Source organism: Drosophila suzukii, chromosome 2R (assembly GCF_043229965.1).
Source record: "Drosophila suzukii chromosome 2R, CBGP_Dsuzu_IsoJpt1.0, whole genome shotgun sequence".
Lineage (NCBI taxonomy): Eukaryota > Metazoa > Arthropoda > Insecta > Diptera > Drosophilidae > Drosophila > Drosophila suzukii.
In genome coordinates this window covers 12,686,518-12,703,869 of record NC_092081.1, presented here as the reverse complement: position 1 = coordinate 12,703,869, position 17,352 = coordinate 12,686,518, and the positions used below count along the sequence as shown (strand labels likewise).

Sequence of the window (17,352 nt, the reverse complement as noted above, 5' to 3'; positions counted from 1 at the left end):
TAAAATTAATTAATATACATATATTTTGATAATTTTTCACAAAAATAAAGTAAATTAAATTAAACCTGATAGTTTCCACAACAAATATGAAAACTTTTCTATGTGTAGCTGAAAAGAGGAAGAAGTAGCGGCATCCAAATTAGTTTTGACAGAGCGGCCAAATGTTTACACATGGCTGCCAGTGGCGGCAACACCTCCCCAGTGGCTAGAGGTTGGGTGGGAGTTCCCCGGTTTGCAGCTTGTGTGCGCAGCTTCCATAGCAGCACATAAACTACCAAAATATTTTAATTTCAATTTCGGCGATGGACCCGAGGGGAAAACTCACGCTGGGAGCAAGTGGATCGGAGGATCGGTGGATCCGTGGATACGTGGATCGGTGGCTTGACAAATGCAACCGCCAACAATGACGCAGTTGGTGGTGCATTTCTTCGGCATTTCTTTAAAAATAAATTTATGTGGCCGCCTTGGCTGCCGCGCCTTTGATATTTCCTCGATGCTTCCTCAATGGACTCGCTGCGGACTGCAGCTCCACTTTTTTCCATGCGGCTTCTGCGCGCTGCCGCCGAACTAATTGCAAACAAAAAGCGAAAGATACTTTTGTGTTCTGGTTTTTTATGGGCCCCCAAATGCCTCGGTCGCTGCCTTAAATTTCGATCTAATGAAGTTTAATGCGCGCATTTCTCATAAATTATATGAAAAAACCTCTTCTTCGTTTTTCAGTTCGGCTGCCCCTTTGTGGATCCCGAATAAAAAAAACTCACATAATACCCGGGTTTTGTGCAACTGGCGGGCGAAAGTTGGCCGGGATACAATCAAGCCCTGCTCCGCATCGGAATCCCCAGTTTTATGCGTTTTTAATATTGGCCTTTATGGATTCTATGTCCGGATTTTGCATAACAATAAAGCGGATATCGGTCAACGTTTCTCTGGAAGAGCAATAACTTGGAAAACAAGGGCTATTGGGCCTATGAGTCACTGGGTTTGTAAAAGACCAGACCTTGAGGCGTCAATGAAAGTTGAGAATATTTTTTAGGAATTTCAAATTCAAACATCCTGTTACATCCCTTTTTTAATAATAAATTATTTTTCATGACAAATGGTTCTGTCACTTTTTAAGCCACTTTCCTGTAAATTAGCCCACAAATCCGGATAAATAGCATAATCTCCCTATTGTTTCGCCTGTCCCCAGACACAAGTGCCAACAGTATTGTCCTGATGCCAAAGACCTCACCACGTGTTGGCTAAACATGAAGTTCTCGGTTTATATTTTCACGAATTTCGCCAAACATCTGTCCAAAATGCAGAAATCACACACAACGCGGAATAGTTTCTAATGCGCAGTGGAGAGATGGGTTTTCGGTTGGACAAACTTCATGAAACGGGCACTGTGACTGCATGGAATGCCGGGGAATTGTGTGTCATTTTTTATATGACAAGCCCGTAGCAGAGCACGTACTAAGCTGACACAATGATGCAATCATCACGTGCAGCGTTTGTTTTCCAATTCCCATTTTTCCCCCGGTCGGGTTCCACAAATACAATATATGCAATCCAGCGCTGGGGGAGTGGTATCGAGGCGAGGGGCTTTGGCCACGCTATTTATGACGAGGATTTTGGGCCACTGCGACGAAGTCCGTCCACTGGGTTCTGTTCTGCGGTTGTGTTCGATTACCGGACAAGAATGGCAATGGCCCGGTGGCTCTGCAGGAGAAACCCTTTCATATTTTAATTGTCGAGAGTCTTCTGTGCGGCAGCTGGCATTGTGAGGCTTAGCAAAGCGGTACGTGACGGGGCCACACGCGCGACTCTTACACCAAACATGGTACACCAGAAAAAAATTATATTATATTTTACTCTATAATATGATAAATGATATGATATGAAGTGATATGATATGATTTTATATGATATGATATGATGTGATATGATATAATCTGATACGATACGATATGATATGATATGATATGACACGATATGATATGATATGGTATGATGTGATTCTATATGATATGATTTCTTACCATATTTATTAATAAAATAATACAAATAATATTAAGTGTGAACCATTTAAGTCCCTTACTTCACATCGTATAATATGATATTGTCTTAAAATTTATATTTAAACTCTTCCCTATAACCCCTAAAATATTTTTATTTTCTAAACCTTTTCAAAAATCACAGAAACTTCTTAAAATTATTCTAAAAATATAAACTGTATACCATTTGAAAAGTTTTACTTTCTTTTTTCGGATATAAACTTGTAGTCACCTTTAATATTCTTATATGATATATTATCCTACTTTAATAGAAGCTGAAATACATTTACTAAGACTTTTAAAGATCTTGAGTAATAATGCATTGGTGCTATTCTCTCTACTCTACTCAACTCTAATTAATGTTTTTTTATTGTTCATAACCATATGAATGGTGATGCCCCCTTGTTCTCCGTGTAAACAGTGGCATTGGCCCGAAACCACAGTTCGTGTTCCGCTGTTGGCCAGTGTATTTGCTTCCAGATGCATCTGATCTGGCTCTGGGCGAGTGCATTGACTTGGCAATTAAAATTCTACAGATATGCGATACATTAATTACTCGCTTCAATTGAAATGCAAATGCCAAAACTCGCCCAGCTCTTGGCTGCTGGATCTCTTTGGTTTTTTGTTTTTCCTTGGCCCGGCTAGCGTGTCTCGGCCAAGTTAAGCATCAGAGCCAAGGGGAAAAAAAAGAAGAAGAGCCGGAGTCCCAGAGCGAGGGACTAGTTTCCTGGAAAGCCGCGCCGAGATGATTTACAACCAGAAGCGCATTTATTCTGCCCGTTTTTCGCTTTGGCAGCCAGCACACTCGCACAAAAGTTGACACTTTATTGATGCTCATAAATTGCGACGTCTGGCAGCAATTAAACCAACACGTCCCCAAGGACATGGCAGGACGTCAGTGATTTGTTTACAGAGATTAGCGCAGAGCAACCGGGAGCAGGGAAAATTTGTGTCAGGTGGGCCAGGTAACCGAGGTTCCTGTTCCTTCCATAGGCAGGCAGCCGAGGCAAAACGTCAAAAACTGCACTGAATTTATGTCGCAGCGATTTACGATGATTCCCATGGCTTTGCGCAATGCTATGGTTACTTTCTGCCGCTCGACCCTTGGTCCAGATCTGAATCCCGATTCCTTTGGCCGGCCGTTAGTTAGCCGGAATCGGGGTCGTATATTCGGGATGGGTCGAAAGTCGGTAGTCGAAAGTCTGCGGAAAAAGAGTGAACGGTCGCCGGGCGTCAACGCCTCTATTTGGGTTACGCCCAGAAGCGGCTGGCTGCTTGTCAAACGCCCACAAATCCCAGTCGCAATTCCGTTTGGCCTTATTTCGCCTTCTTTTTTTTTTGTTTGGTAGTTCGATGTTTATCCTGGCCATGTGTTGCTGGGCTCGCCATAAATATTGAAATTTATGTAGTACGCGAAGGGAAGGATGGCCTAACAGGCCAATCACCAAACTCTCGTGTCCTGCTCCCTGGTTTATTAGTATTTATTTGTGGGCCGTTCCACATCGGCATTGTCAAAGGACTCGATGTTTTATGACCGTAGGGAGGGCATAAAAAACCCAAAACTTAATCCCCGGATTTATTATGCTGTGTTCCAAGAACCAGAGCAGTCTGTCGCTTGCTGTGCCAAACAATCTCAATAAGAATTTAAATGACAAGTCAACAAGTATTCCGGTGGTTAATGCACCGCGCCATTTGTCAAAACATGTCACTTTGGCGGAAAACAATTTAACAACATTTAACCGAAAAAGCCAACTCGGCCAATCAACATAAATATAAAGCGCAGTCGGCCGGCTAAAATGCTAAAATGCCCAAATGGCCATTTGTGTGTGCGGGGCTGAAAAGTGAAAGTCTAATGTGGTTCAACTGCCGCCGCTGCGAATTCGGACCTGGATTGGCATTGCCTTCTGGTACATGGGGTATGGTATATTATGGCATGGTGTGGTACACAGCCCATGTATCTCGGACCACATGTCCTCCCCCGCCTCGCGGAGCTTGTAATTTTGTGGCGAAAACTTTTATTACGATAGGATTTGTTGGCCCGGCCAGTTAGCCGGCCGAGATCGAAATGCAAATGGCCGAGACAAGCGGCCGAGCATTTTGTTAGACAGAGCGCTCAAGTGGGGTCGACGGGCTGCCAAATCAGGTTGGGTCTATGGCAATGGCTATGCTTTTGGGCCAAAAACGCTCCAGTTATGTCAAGAGGGAAATAAAAGCAAGAAGCCAGAGCACAGCCCAAGCAAAACATGAGGTAACTCAACGGAAAATTGCATGACGGTGAAACAGGGAAAAGCGCTGCGTATTTTCCGCAACGCCTTGTAGAGCAAAGTGTTGTATTTGTCCGCCGGCCGCAGACACCGTGGTCGTAATCTGTCTTGCCGGACCAAGTATTTCCTCATCCAAAAATATTTACGTCAACACACGAGGTTCGCTGGAGGAGTTTGGGGAGTTTAGGCTAAATTTAAAAGTATCTGATAACGTCAGACCTCGTTTTTTTGCGAGGTTACTTAAAGCGAATATTTTAAAAAATATTTTAATTACTTAATTGATTAAAAAGTTTTACAAAAATGACTAAAATCATATTATAAAGGTTAGACTCTTAAGTAAAAAACATATAAATTAATAGTATTCTTTGGAGTGTAATCTTTAAATACTTACAACAAATACCAAAGTGGTCAGTATTAGTAACGTAAAATGTTTTTTCACAACTATAAGACTATGCTTGGAATTTTAAATTTTTACCAGTTAGTAAATAAAATGATTACTTGTAAACTTTAGAAACTCTCAAACCAACATTTCCCAATCTCTCCCACCAACTTAAATTGCATCTCATAAATCTTGGACTCAAACTCCAACGAACTGAAAACTGGCCGAGAATTTGATTTGACATATCAATAATTTATAACGAAATTATAGTTTGCATTGCCGAGCCCCGAACACACACACCGGAACTGCTGCCGGCTGGTAATTACCACCAAAAAGCTGGCCATAAAGTGTCGGAGTTGGCCGGAATATCGGCGGGACTCAATGGGCTGTCTATGGCCGCTCCACAATGCGTCGATTAAAATCGGTGTTAAAATTTATGCAACCAAGTTTTTATGCGATTTCTATCGACAACAGCGGTAACAAGTTTTGCCAGATTATTTCTGATGCTTTTGCATTGGCTGGCCGCTTTTTCGGCGGCTGTTCACGTGTGTAATTGCGGCTAAACAAGCAATTTATTGGCCCCCGATTGGAAATTGGTATGTCTGGCCAACAGATGATGGCAAACAATTTGGTATAATTGTTTGCATGGGCTTTCCCATTTTCCATTGGGCATTTCGGACATCCAAATAAGGCAGCCAAAAATGTATCGCCATCTGACCGAATCGACACCTCGGAACAAAACCCGCTCCCTCGATCGCTCGGCCAACTACCGTTTGCATGGGGGCTTTATTAATAGAAATAAATCAAGTTTTGTGCACCGACATCAATTAGCCGCAGCCAGAGCAGCCAAATCCCCAGCCGGCTTCCTACCCACTGGCGTCAGATACAAATGTATCTGTACCTGTGTATCTGCACAAGCTTGTTGCCGCTGCCGGTTGTTGGTTGGTGTTGGCCCCGCCGTGTAACAACCAGCCACATATGTTAATAATTTGCAAAATGCATTTGTCTGGCGATAACACGCAGGTGATATCGCATACGAAATACTGCACATGGCACCTGAGATCTGTCAGAGCCAATCCCTTGATTCCGCTGGCGCCTGGAGTTTTGCTAGCAATTAGCGCGGTTGGATTCGAACTCGGATTCGGCCTTATCGCGGCTTATGAAGCTATCAGAGCGCTGGGTTGAGCCGATACGACCCTGTCATAAGTCAGAAATGAAATCGGAGCCCCAACGGGACCCCAATCAATGGGTAGAAGCTGCCTCCATTAGATAAAAACTCACTGGCCCATAGATAAAGCCTTAAACGCAGCGATGCATTCCGCCGATAAGGCGACAGACAGCGGCCAATTCATAATTCCTGAAGTCGGTTTTTGGGTTCTACACTGAGGAAAATTCATCCAGATTTCTTATTAAAAATCCCACTTTAGCCGTAACAGTCCTTGATAAAATAAACATCAAAAGTTGAGCTTAAAATATAATATCATAAAAATAATAAATATAATGTTTTTTATTTAAGAAATATTTTTATTAGAAAAATAAGTTTTCAATCATTATATTTTTTTTATTTAAGCAAGGAAAAAACGCCAAGAGTATAATTTTCTTTGTGAAGAGAATAATTTGTCTCCTCTACTTTAGTCCTATACATCTCTAAATAATACATCCTTCAGATATGGTTATCATTATAAAATCTAACTATCAATCGATTTAGTGAAAACCCTTTTTATATGCATTTTTTCTTTCTGTGTACCAGCAACAATGTCGCGCAGGCGTAACTCGAAACCAGAAGGGACATACTCGTAAATCGCCAGCCGAGAAAGGGAAGAAAACCAAAAGCGTACTCAGAACGAGCGCAGCCGAAACGAATATTTCTGGTTTTTATTTCATCGCCCAGCCAAGAGGTAGGGCATATTTTTTAATTTATATTTCGTTAATTTTTATATGAAGAGTTGACATCCAGACGCACCGTTCTGGGCCTGATATCTCCTCGTTCGTCGCCATCATCAGCCGCATGCCGTCCTCGTCTTCGTCTTGGTCTTGGTTTTGGCCGTTATCGCCCGTTTAGGCAACGCCGCTGGGAGCTCAGACTCCAACTCCAATTCCGATTCCGAATTGGGCCCCGTCTCAGACTCCAACTCCCATTATGATAAATCATTTTTGTTTTTATTTCTTGACATGTTTTCCTGGTCCCAAGTCAACCCATCCAACCTTATCGCTGTCTTTGTGTGTTCTACCGGAAAAAGTGGCATGTGATCTTAAGTCGTACGAAAAGTATTTCTAATTTTCATGCGCAAAACAATGTTAGTATTCTATATTTATTTCAGAAACAGATCTCAATTTCTTAAGACTTCTCAATTCATAAAAATAGGAATACACCACCAGATCGATGTAGAACAAAAGTACTGTCAAAAGAAGTTTAATTATAGCAGGAACATTACTGAAATATAATTAACTTACCTAGGGGTACGAGATATATAACAAAACTTTCCAACTTAATGCCATAAATTATAGCTGTAAGCAAATAGAATGATTCCACTGAAATGGGAACCAACTGTGCCACTAAAAACAGTAACAAGAACACGTATTTCTTCTGCATTGTATATAGAGTATGTTTTAGAAAAGCTTATTAATATTTAAAATATATTTACCATAATGGTCGCATATACCAAAAGAAGAGTTGTACAAGCCATCACGATAAATGCAATGCCCAGCACCCAAAATCCAATTGTTTCCTTTTCAAATTCGCGGGATTCTAGAATTACTGTGGCCCTCTGGGTATGAATCATTTGGTAATACATGAAGTATGCCAAGGCTCCGTAATATAAAAGTAGCCATGCAGCACTAATAAAGCATCCAGTACGCAGGCCAAAGAAATAGCAACAGCCCACTAGTCTAACCATTTTTAAGTTTTCTGATATTTTGATACATTATGCTAAGCTATATGCTCAAATATATTTTGAGAAAAAATAAGTAAAGGGCTTATTGTTTTCTCTTTATCCCAATTGATTTACTGCTTTCCGCCGATTTCTCGCACTGATTATTATTATTTTCGGGGAATAAAATTAGGTTACAAGTGCCAAATACGTTGACCCGGCAAAGTAAGCGAACATTTAGGAATTCGTTTTTAACTGGCTTATGATTCATGCGGTGAATCGACCCACCGACCACTGGATTCGAGACAGTTTAAAGACCAAACCTGAAACAACAAGGAAGAACGCTATAGTCGAGTACCTCGACTATCAGATACCCGTTACTCAGCTATATGGAGATATGCAAGCAGCAAAGCGAGATTAAAATGCGCCACCTACCGGCGGTATACAGATTTAAGCGTTATGGGCGTTAGAGTGGGCGTGGAAAATTTTTTTTTGGATCAATCGATAGGTATCGACGAGACCAATACATTTCAGTTAAAATTTTTTATCTAGCATGAAAATTGTGGGCGTCACAGGTTTTCGCGGTTTGTGGGCGTTAAAGTGGGCGTGGCAAACTTTTTTTTGGGTCAATCGATAGGTGTTGATGAGAACAATACATTTCAGTTAAAATTTTTATTCTAGCATCAAAACTGTAGGAGCCACAGTTTTGGGCGGTTTGTGGGCGTTAGAGTGGGCGTGGCACTGTGCCGAAACAAACTTGCGCTGCGTAAGAAGCTCAGGAATCTGCACGCCAAATCTCAATAGCCTAGCTCCCATAGTTTCCGAGATCTCAGCGTTCATCCGGACGGACAGACAGACGGACAGACGGACAGACGGACAGACGGACAGACGGACAGACGGACAGACGGACATGGCTAGATCGACTCGGCTAGTGATCCTGATCAAGAATATATATACTTTGTGGGGTCGGAAACGCTTCCTTCTGCCTGTTACATACTTTCCGACGAATCTAGTATACCCTTTTACTCTACGAGTAACGGGTATAAAAACCAACTGATAGCATCGCGGCAAAACGAAATGCCATAAAAAAGACCAGGGCAACTCCTCGTTGCGAGTGAGTTTTGCAAAAATTAAGAAATTCATAAGTTCCCTGTGCTTTTCGCTGAAAGATTTTATGTGATTGGACTTGGTTTTGCTGGGATGGGGATGTTGAATGTGGATGCTTTTTCGTACGTGTGGCAAAGAGCTGCAGGCAGGGCCCAGAGATCCCGATGCAGATTGAGATTGGGCTGACGGAAGAACTTGTTGAACGCCATGAGTTGTGGCCATAAAGTGTATATATCCGCCATTCAATGTCTTCGATATACAAATCTGTCGCCCCCACCATTCGATTCAAATCGAGCTAAATGCATGGGAGCACTTCGGCACAGCGCTAATGTGACACTAAACTGATGTAATAAAAAATCCGCTTATCGCGCTAACAAAGCCCCCAAAGCAGGCCCAAATATAAAACTAAATACCGCTGAGACCCCGTCGACAACAATATGAAATTTCATACTGACTGACAGGTCAGCCCACGAACACAAAGAGCGCTCAGCAATGGGTGAACCAAAATCAAATCAAATTTCAAATCGAGCCAAGGCTTCAATGGGGAATAGAAGAAATCGTCGAATTACGACAAAGTCCCCCGGTTGACTTTGATATTCTGCTGTCAGGTGTCCAATTCGAATGTCAATGTCGAATGCCCCAGCTTGTCCCAAGAACTTGGCCTCATATGGAAAGAGCTGAAGAAAAATCATATTATTATGGCAGAGCTGTATCTTTGTAATTTCTCTCCGATCAACGAGGAGGAGGCGGCTGTGCACCGCACCTCAGAAATCACATATGGGGGAAATAAACCCGTTTCGAGTACTCCGCAACTCGATTCGGCCATCGATCAACTTCGAGTGCCCGTACTTCAATTATGCGTAATTTAAAAGAAATTAATGTCGTGCAAGAAATTACTTTTGGCTCTTTGGTTTTTGGCCTTTTCTCCGCTGCGTTTTAATATACCTACATGTATTTTTTCTTTTGGTAAAAATAACATTTAAGAGCGGCGGACGCGCAAAATGTATAACTGCGCTCAGGTACGGGCCACATAATCATAATATTTATAGTATTGGCATTAAATGCCGGTCGCGCCCAAAAAACACAAATTGGAAAGGAAAAAATTACTTCTTTTATGTCGGGTATAAAGCCCCGAAAATTCCTCAATTAAAGTTTATACCTGTACATTGGGACATTGAAGTATTTGGCAAAGTTTTCTCTTTGCAGTAACTATATATAGGTGATATATTTTCTGAAATCATATGCAGATATATGAGTTTGGGAAAAACTGTTATCCCGAATCAGTTTTCGGAATCTGGGAGCAAGAACATGGCCCGCGGGTGGCAGTCAGCCCTTTTTCTCCCTCACACGGCCATATCTCAATCGGGCCATTTCATCCTGGTGGCCAAGTCGATGGCTATACTTGTTGGCTTATTCCCGAAAAAAGCGAAAAGAAAACAACATAACCCTCAATTATGATATATATTTTATGAGAGCACTCGAGGAACCGATTGCCAAAGTCTGCGGCTGAAACTGAGAAAGAGCTCGTGCCCGGGACCTTTGCTTTCCTGGGGCCAAGACACACCGACAACCCACACAGGGTATAACAATAAAATAAAGTGCAGTTAACACATGACTTGGCGCAAATAGTGTCACATTTTGATAAATGACACTCGTTTGTCAAGCAGGCACCAGCACACCATCATCCACTTACTCGGCCCAGATATTTTGTGTCGGCCAAAAATTACCCCCCAAAAAGAGCGTTTAAGCCAGCCAAGTCTTGTCAAGTCAAGTCGGGGTTCTTGTCAGTCTGCGGGTCTTCGAACTCGAAGGTGTTTGGAGTGAATTACACGCCCTGCACAGCCAGAGGAGCAATCTTGACGGATGGGCCAAAAACAAAAAAGAGGCCTTCACCGAGGGACAGCTTTATTATGTCTTAATTCGTATATATATAAAATCCGAGGCCCGATCCTCCAGTGGGTCAACTTTCGTTTCGGGGCGTGTTATCCCGTGTTGGCCAGAGCTGTTAAAAAAATTGAATTAAATTTGCCGAACCGAACGCGCAAATTAATTTCCGCATAATGCGTGGGGCCAGCTGGGTTGTCGTTGTCTTGTAATTTCTTAATATTGAACTTGTACTGCACCCAGAAAAATGCGATCTCTGGCATACTGGCCACATTTCATTAGGTGGTCCTGTTGGCCGTTTTTGTGGGCGCGGCTGGTTGGCCAAAACTTTATTTACCGCTAGAACCCGATACAGGGCGGTATTGAGGGGGGCTCGAGATGATCATCTGCCGTTGCTTTCCGGATGGCTCGATGGGTAGGTGTAGCCATAAAGTTCGCGCTTGCAGGCCGAAGTGAAAGAACGAGTTTTCAGCCATAACAATTACAAACACTTAGGCCACGGCCAACTTTGTTGCTTTTTGGGGCGTGGTTGATTTGTCAGAGAGGCGTGCTTTGGGCCAAGACGTCCTGTTCTCTTCTTTCATTTTTTTTGGCTTAAAGCAGGCGAAAGATATTCATGCATAATGCAGATAGATATGTAAGTATTTCTGGAAACCCATAACATTTAATCTCCAATAGAGTATCACCACGGTGGTGCCATAATCCCACCTTTCAGCCGGTTATGACTGGGAAAGTGGCACAAACTAATGCAGTAGGCACGACCAACACAATGCATCCACCATTTGATAGTCAATAAATTTAAACATTAGCCAGAGACTTCGTTTCAACCTGCTGGCATTGTCAATGTCGCAACGTGTTAAAAATAAACGTTTGTTAAATTCATCGCACTAATCCAGCATATCATGATAAATTATGACTTAAATCAGCTTTTGTCACATTTTCAACTCATCGTCAAGACAAAATGAACGGAGGAAAATTTGTCACAGGTTAAATAGTTAGAGGTGTTGGAAATTATCCGGTCCATAGAAAAGGTGTGAGCCGCAAACAAATGATTTGGTATGGAAATAAAAGAGATGCTATTTCGAAGAATATAAACAATGGACTGTCTAACTTGAGACTGTTGGGATGGTAAAAGCTTTGCTAACTGAATGAGACAGTTACAAAAAATATTATTTAAATTGTTTATAAATTGTTATTACATTGATATGTTTTTTAAGAGAAAACAATTTGAATACTTAACAAAAAGGAAATACCCCAGTTTTTTAAAATGACTCCCCTAAATTCTAAATATAAATTCAGATAGCTGACTTAATAGATTTTCCCCTCAAAGCACTTTTTACGAACCCCATGGTCTAGTTTTTCCCAGTGCTTCGTTTTTCCATTCACAAAAAGCGCATCGTCTTTTCTTAAGCTCACAAAATGATGCATTTTCCTATGCAACAGTCAGGCGGCAACGACATAATTTAGACTTTTCGCCCTGGCAGCCCCTCGCCCATTTTTGTCCCGAGTAAAAGCCAGAGGAAAATGCTTTTCCTCCGCCACTCCCGAGTCCCATTGTCTGGTGAATTAAGTGCAAACATTAGCAGCAAACAAAGCCCAGTCGAGATGATGAGGATGGCGAAGGCGATGATGATAATGAAGACGATGTTGGGCGGTGCTGATAATACCCCATGGACTTTACACCTAGGCAAATGGAACGTGATAGAGCTTTTTCTCTTTTCAACTCCGCTCGTGCAAATGATTATCAATCATTTTGGGATTAAAATTCCTTGTGGTGTTTTGTCACACATTTCGTTGCTTCTCCAGGAGAGTGAGATATACTTAGCACACGTATATGTATACATTTGTATATAGATAGATGGGTGCATCGGGGGTAAAACACATTGTGTCTCGGATCGTCATCAATATAAACTGCGGCGGTATTTAGCATAAAAAAGTCTTTTAGTGGAACAACGACAAGCGGCCCTCAAATGTCGCAGGTGTCCCGGCCACAAATCTCCGGAAGGGAAAGCAAAAGCTATAGTGCAAGCTGCAGATGCAGATACATCTGAGAGATAGATAGATAGATAGATATACACCTACGGGGTTAAAAAAAAAGTGTTGCCTGACAATATTTCCTCGCTGTCCGATCTGTTTGCCGTTTGCTTTTGTTCGGTTTTTGTTTCAGTTTCAGTCTAAGTCCCTCCGTTTTTTTTCCCTCAAACGATTCTCACGTTTGTGTTCCTACTGACAAGTGGATTTAGCGGCATTGACGTATGGGTTTACAGATAGTTTCGACTTTTCCTCAGCTGCATGTGCCCCAAGTTGAGTGATGCTGCTAATGGCGGGTAATTAATATCGTAACGGGCCATGCTTTCCGAAACGGAGCAGATTTCCCCGGCTAAACGGTCTTGTGACCCAGGGCGTTGGACTTAATCCGGATCGTAAATTGAGCGGCCCACAGAATACCATAAATTCGCCCGATAAATAAGCCCCTTCTAATGCCCGAGCTGAGCTTTAAGCCTTCAGTTGGCTGCAGTGAACGATTTCATAACCAATTATTGCACAGATTTATGGAAGGCCCCCATTGGAGCCTGTCGACGATTCGTGTCAAGGCGTTGGCCTAAACCATTTTGCGGTGCGGGCAATTAAACCAGCTGGCTAATAAATACGAATACGAAAATTCTATTTCTATTTCTGGAGCGCGGTCTACTTAGACTGGGCAACGCATTTCGTTATAATAAGCCAGGTAGCAGGATCCCGGGAATGGGCCCGAGTGGGATGGTTTCGGCCAGGTAAGCCAATAAAAACTGTCATGATTTACAGTTCACACTCTTTACGATGTCCCGGCGGTCTCTCCAGTCGGCGACTCTATCGGTTTGGAATTATATGGAATCTAACTAACCGGGAAATATTTAAACATAATTATACTTCTTTTTACTTACTTCAACTCTTTTTGGGTTCGGTTCTGTCGGAGTTTTGTTTTATGTTTCTGGCTTTTATGGCCCAAGCGCATTTCCTTTACGTACGGTGGCAAAATGGCCATAAAAGAACTCTGTTCTTCTGTTTGAACTTGGGCCAAACAACAATGGTAAGGGTATATATATCTATGGAGAATTCTGTGAGTCGTTTGATGGACCGACCCGAGCGACCGACCGACCTGACGTAATTAAAATCATTTATTGGCATATTTGAAGCCTGATTCCAGCTCGGCCCACGTAATCCACATAAAAGCCAACGTTTTAGACCAAACTCTGGCGCATTGCGCACAAAACATTTTCCGTCATGTAGCATTTTCACTTAAAATTCACACTTGATACACAGAGCGAGCATTTATCATTTGGCTCGGATCTGGCGATGCCTTTTCAGAGCTTTCCACCGAGGCCTAAAGTGCCGGCTCTTAGGGTTTTCAGCCCGTTTTCGCATCTTTTGATTTATTTTACTTCCAAGTGCCCCATCGTCGCCGTTGTCGGGCTTTTATTTGTAAGGCAACCTAAATATTGAGATACAGATCTGCGGTCAGTGTCAACCGGAGCGAGTGTGTGGAAGTTCCTTCGCCTCATTAGACGAGTGCTCGTAAAAAGCGGGCACATCTCGCCGGTTCTCACGGATCCAACTCTTGAAAGATGTCTCCGATAGCGGGAATAATAGTTCCCCTCGGACGTGCTCCACTAAAGCTCTTTAGCAGATAACCCGACTCTTGAATATTACCTTCTTATTCAGATTTGGTAAGCTAAGTACAGTCAAAGTTTATAGTTCAGATTTAGATTGTTTAAATTAAATTGAGAGAGAGAAAAAACCAAGATATCATTGATTAAAAAAATTTTAGAAATAATTTGATACAAAATAATACATTTTCTTGAAATTTTGAATTTTACAAAGACTTCAAAGAATTAATCATGTAACTTTACTAGGCATTTAATTTTCGGAAGATATGTATATGTATATATTTGTATTATATTTAATATTTTCCATTAGATTTATTTGGTAATTATAATATAGCTCATGTTAAAGAGGTCCATAAGATGACGCTAAAAATAAAGTTATGAGATATAGGTTAGCTGTGCCCTAATACCAATAATCCCAGATCACTGCTTGAGTCATCGAAGTGAGATACCAATTCCTAATTTTGAAAACCCCAATGCACCGTTAGTAGGGTTCGTTCGCCCTGCTGAAAAGCGGTTCGGTTTAAGTTGTTTCGGTTTGTCGTGGCTTTTATCAATTGTTCAATTGTCGGGCTTAAAGCCAAAGTATGACAAAGTGGGCAACATTAACGCTTTGTATGCATCAAAAGACATGTAGAAAACCCGAAAAAATTATGACAATTTCATTCGAAGAACCACTTCGTCAATGTCAGACTGACGAGCCCCAAGATCTGTTACTCTCGCCCCATTGGAACTCACTTTTTCTTAACTCCAGGGTCTGTGAGCCTCTTACCTTTTACCTGTTGCTGGTGTACAGAGAAGCGAGTTCTTTAAACGACTTGTCGTGTTTTCTCATTTCAAATGTAACAAAAAACGCGCACAGCTGTCCTCCGAGTAACTAGAAAACGTGTAAAACCTTGGCTAATGCCTAATTGGTTACTCCCTGCTTCTGAGAATTGTCCTAAAACGTAACTAACTTTGTAGTCGGAGACCCAGTGAAAAACACGAGCAGAATTTACATGTTATGCAACTTTACAGCGAAGTTAAAAGCCAACCGATTGTGTGTGGTCCGAAAGGTCAAAAGGCTTGACACCGCCTTTAGACCAGCAAATCAATATGTGGGCTCACTCTAGCTGAAAAAGGCCAGCACAATAGTTGGCCTAAGACGGCTTAGGGAAACACTTATGTACTTCTTAGCGGCTTTGGCAAACCAAATGAAGCCAAAGAATTGGGGACAGTGGGTTTCGAGGCGATAAGTTGAAGAAAATAGTAAGGGACTCATATGGCCAGCTTGAGTTTCAAGGGGTTAGCTTTAAACTAAAACAGTATCACAGTTCAAACACATATACTGGTTTAAAAAGGTCTTTCTCTCCCCAATTATTCATTAAAATATCATTTTCTTTTCCAATTCGATTGCATAACTTCTGCCTTGGGACCACAGTGATTGAACTTGTCACTTTGTGTGTTCGTCGGTAACTTTTTGGTAACGGCTCAGGCCAAAACTCTGGTCCACCTGGCTTAACCCACAGCCAAAAACCCCCGAAAAACCCAAAACTGAGTGCTGGCAGTAGGAGCGCGTGTATCTGTACGACTATCAAACTGTCAAAAATTATGACATTTGAAATTTCACGTAACCGGACAAGAAAGTTGAGGCTTTACCCCAGTTATCCGTGAAAAGCCAAAGCCGAAGCCAAGTGTTTCGAGTGTCAAGTTTGCTTGTTGCTGATGCCTTTGCAGCTGCTTCCTCGAAATACATACATGCGAAATTTTCAATTACAGTTCGTGCCAAAACGCGAGAGATCAAATTTAGCGCCCGGCTTACATATCTGTCCGGTTGTCTATCAAAAATGTACATATACGGAAACAAAATAAACCACTCACACACCGGAGCAGCAGCAGCATATTTAAATTGTTGAACATGAATGAAGGGGCCTCGTATTGCAGCAAAATCGAAATACAAAAAACAAGTCTGCAGCTTTCGGGGGCTCAGACACACGCTCCAAAAAAAAATTGTTTTCAGATTTCAAGAGCCAAAGAAATCTGCGGCACTGAATGGAATCGCGATTGCTTGTTTTTGTCATCGCCCCACGGTGTCTACAATTGTTGAGCATGCAAAATGGGAATAAATAAGAAATTCAGTACGATTCGAGGCTGGGAACATGAGACCCGGGCAAACACAATTTCCGAAAAGTCGATTTGGCGTCAAAACATTTTTGTTTTATTTTTGTCATTTAATTGAAATTTAATGATAAGGCACATATTTATATGCAAAGCCAGCAATCGAGAAGTCAGGCATATGGATTTCGCTGGGGCGTTCGCAAATGACTCAACGAAAGTTGCTAAGAAGTGCACACAATCGATGAGTAATGGCATCCAAATTCGATTGTTCGAATTTAAAACGATTATTCCGTGACACGCATGTCAGAATATATAACTTTTGCCCACAGGTCTGTGGCTTACGAACAATAGGATGTGCCACAAACAAAAGATTATTGCCATTATTAATTTTCAATTCACAAATATTTCCAGACTTTAATCCGACATAAAATAAAAATCATTCTTCAATCAAGTGAATGTTCAATAAGACAGACAGAGAAAATAGTTGTATCTCACATCCAAAGATACAATTTGAGAAACAAATCTTAAATCTTTCTATTTTATTATTGATAGCGCATTAACTGGTCGCATTTGCCCACTTCCGCTTCTGATTTGCTCACTTTTGAAATTTGATATTCACCAATTTTTCACCTCAATGTGAAATTTTGCGCTTTTCGAGCAGCTTGTGCGTGCTTTTTCCAGCTAGGGGTTCGTTCTCAACAGTATTTCTGAACCGAGAACAGCCATTCAGCGTTCGACAGGGCTAGAAAAAAAGCTGTTAACTAGGCAGAAAGCGAAACACTTCAACGGCTTCGCCGGCTTCCATTGGCAAAAGGCGATGGATGGATGAGTGAACGGCCGGGGGAAGCTGACAAAGCAATTTGCAGGCGAGAAAGGTGATTTTCAAATTGGTTCATTGTGCCCCCGGGTCTCGGCGTAGCCTTATTGAAATCGAATCAAATTGAATTGAATGGAATGGAATTGATTTATTTGTTTGTTTGCCTGTTTGCTGGCTGGCGCGAAATTTGCATATAAGTGCGATATAATTGATTAGAAAGCGTGCGTGTGAGAGAGCCACCCGATCGTAGGAGC

At 41.8% G+C, this 17,352-nt stretch overlaps 1 protein-coding gene across 1 annotated transcript; it reads right to left on the bottom strand.

Annotated features, from left to right (window-relative positions):
- Positions 1-6,507: 6,507 nt before the first annotated feature.
- LOC108017915 (uncharacterized) lies at positions 6,508-7,632 on the bottom strand. Its single transcript, XM_017085084.4, has 3 exons — positions 7,325-7,632; positions 7,134-7,266; positions 6,508-7,078 (listed from the first exon to the last, which is right to left on the bottom strand). The coding sequence occupies exons 1-3, from the start codon at positions 7,574-7,576 to the stop codon at positions 6,978-6,980; spliced, it is 486 nt and encodes a 161-aa protein (XP_016940573.2). The 5' UTR covers positions 7,577-7,632; the 3' UTR covers positions 6,508-6,977.
- Positions 7,633-17,352: the final 9,720 nt, after the last annotated feature.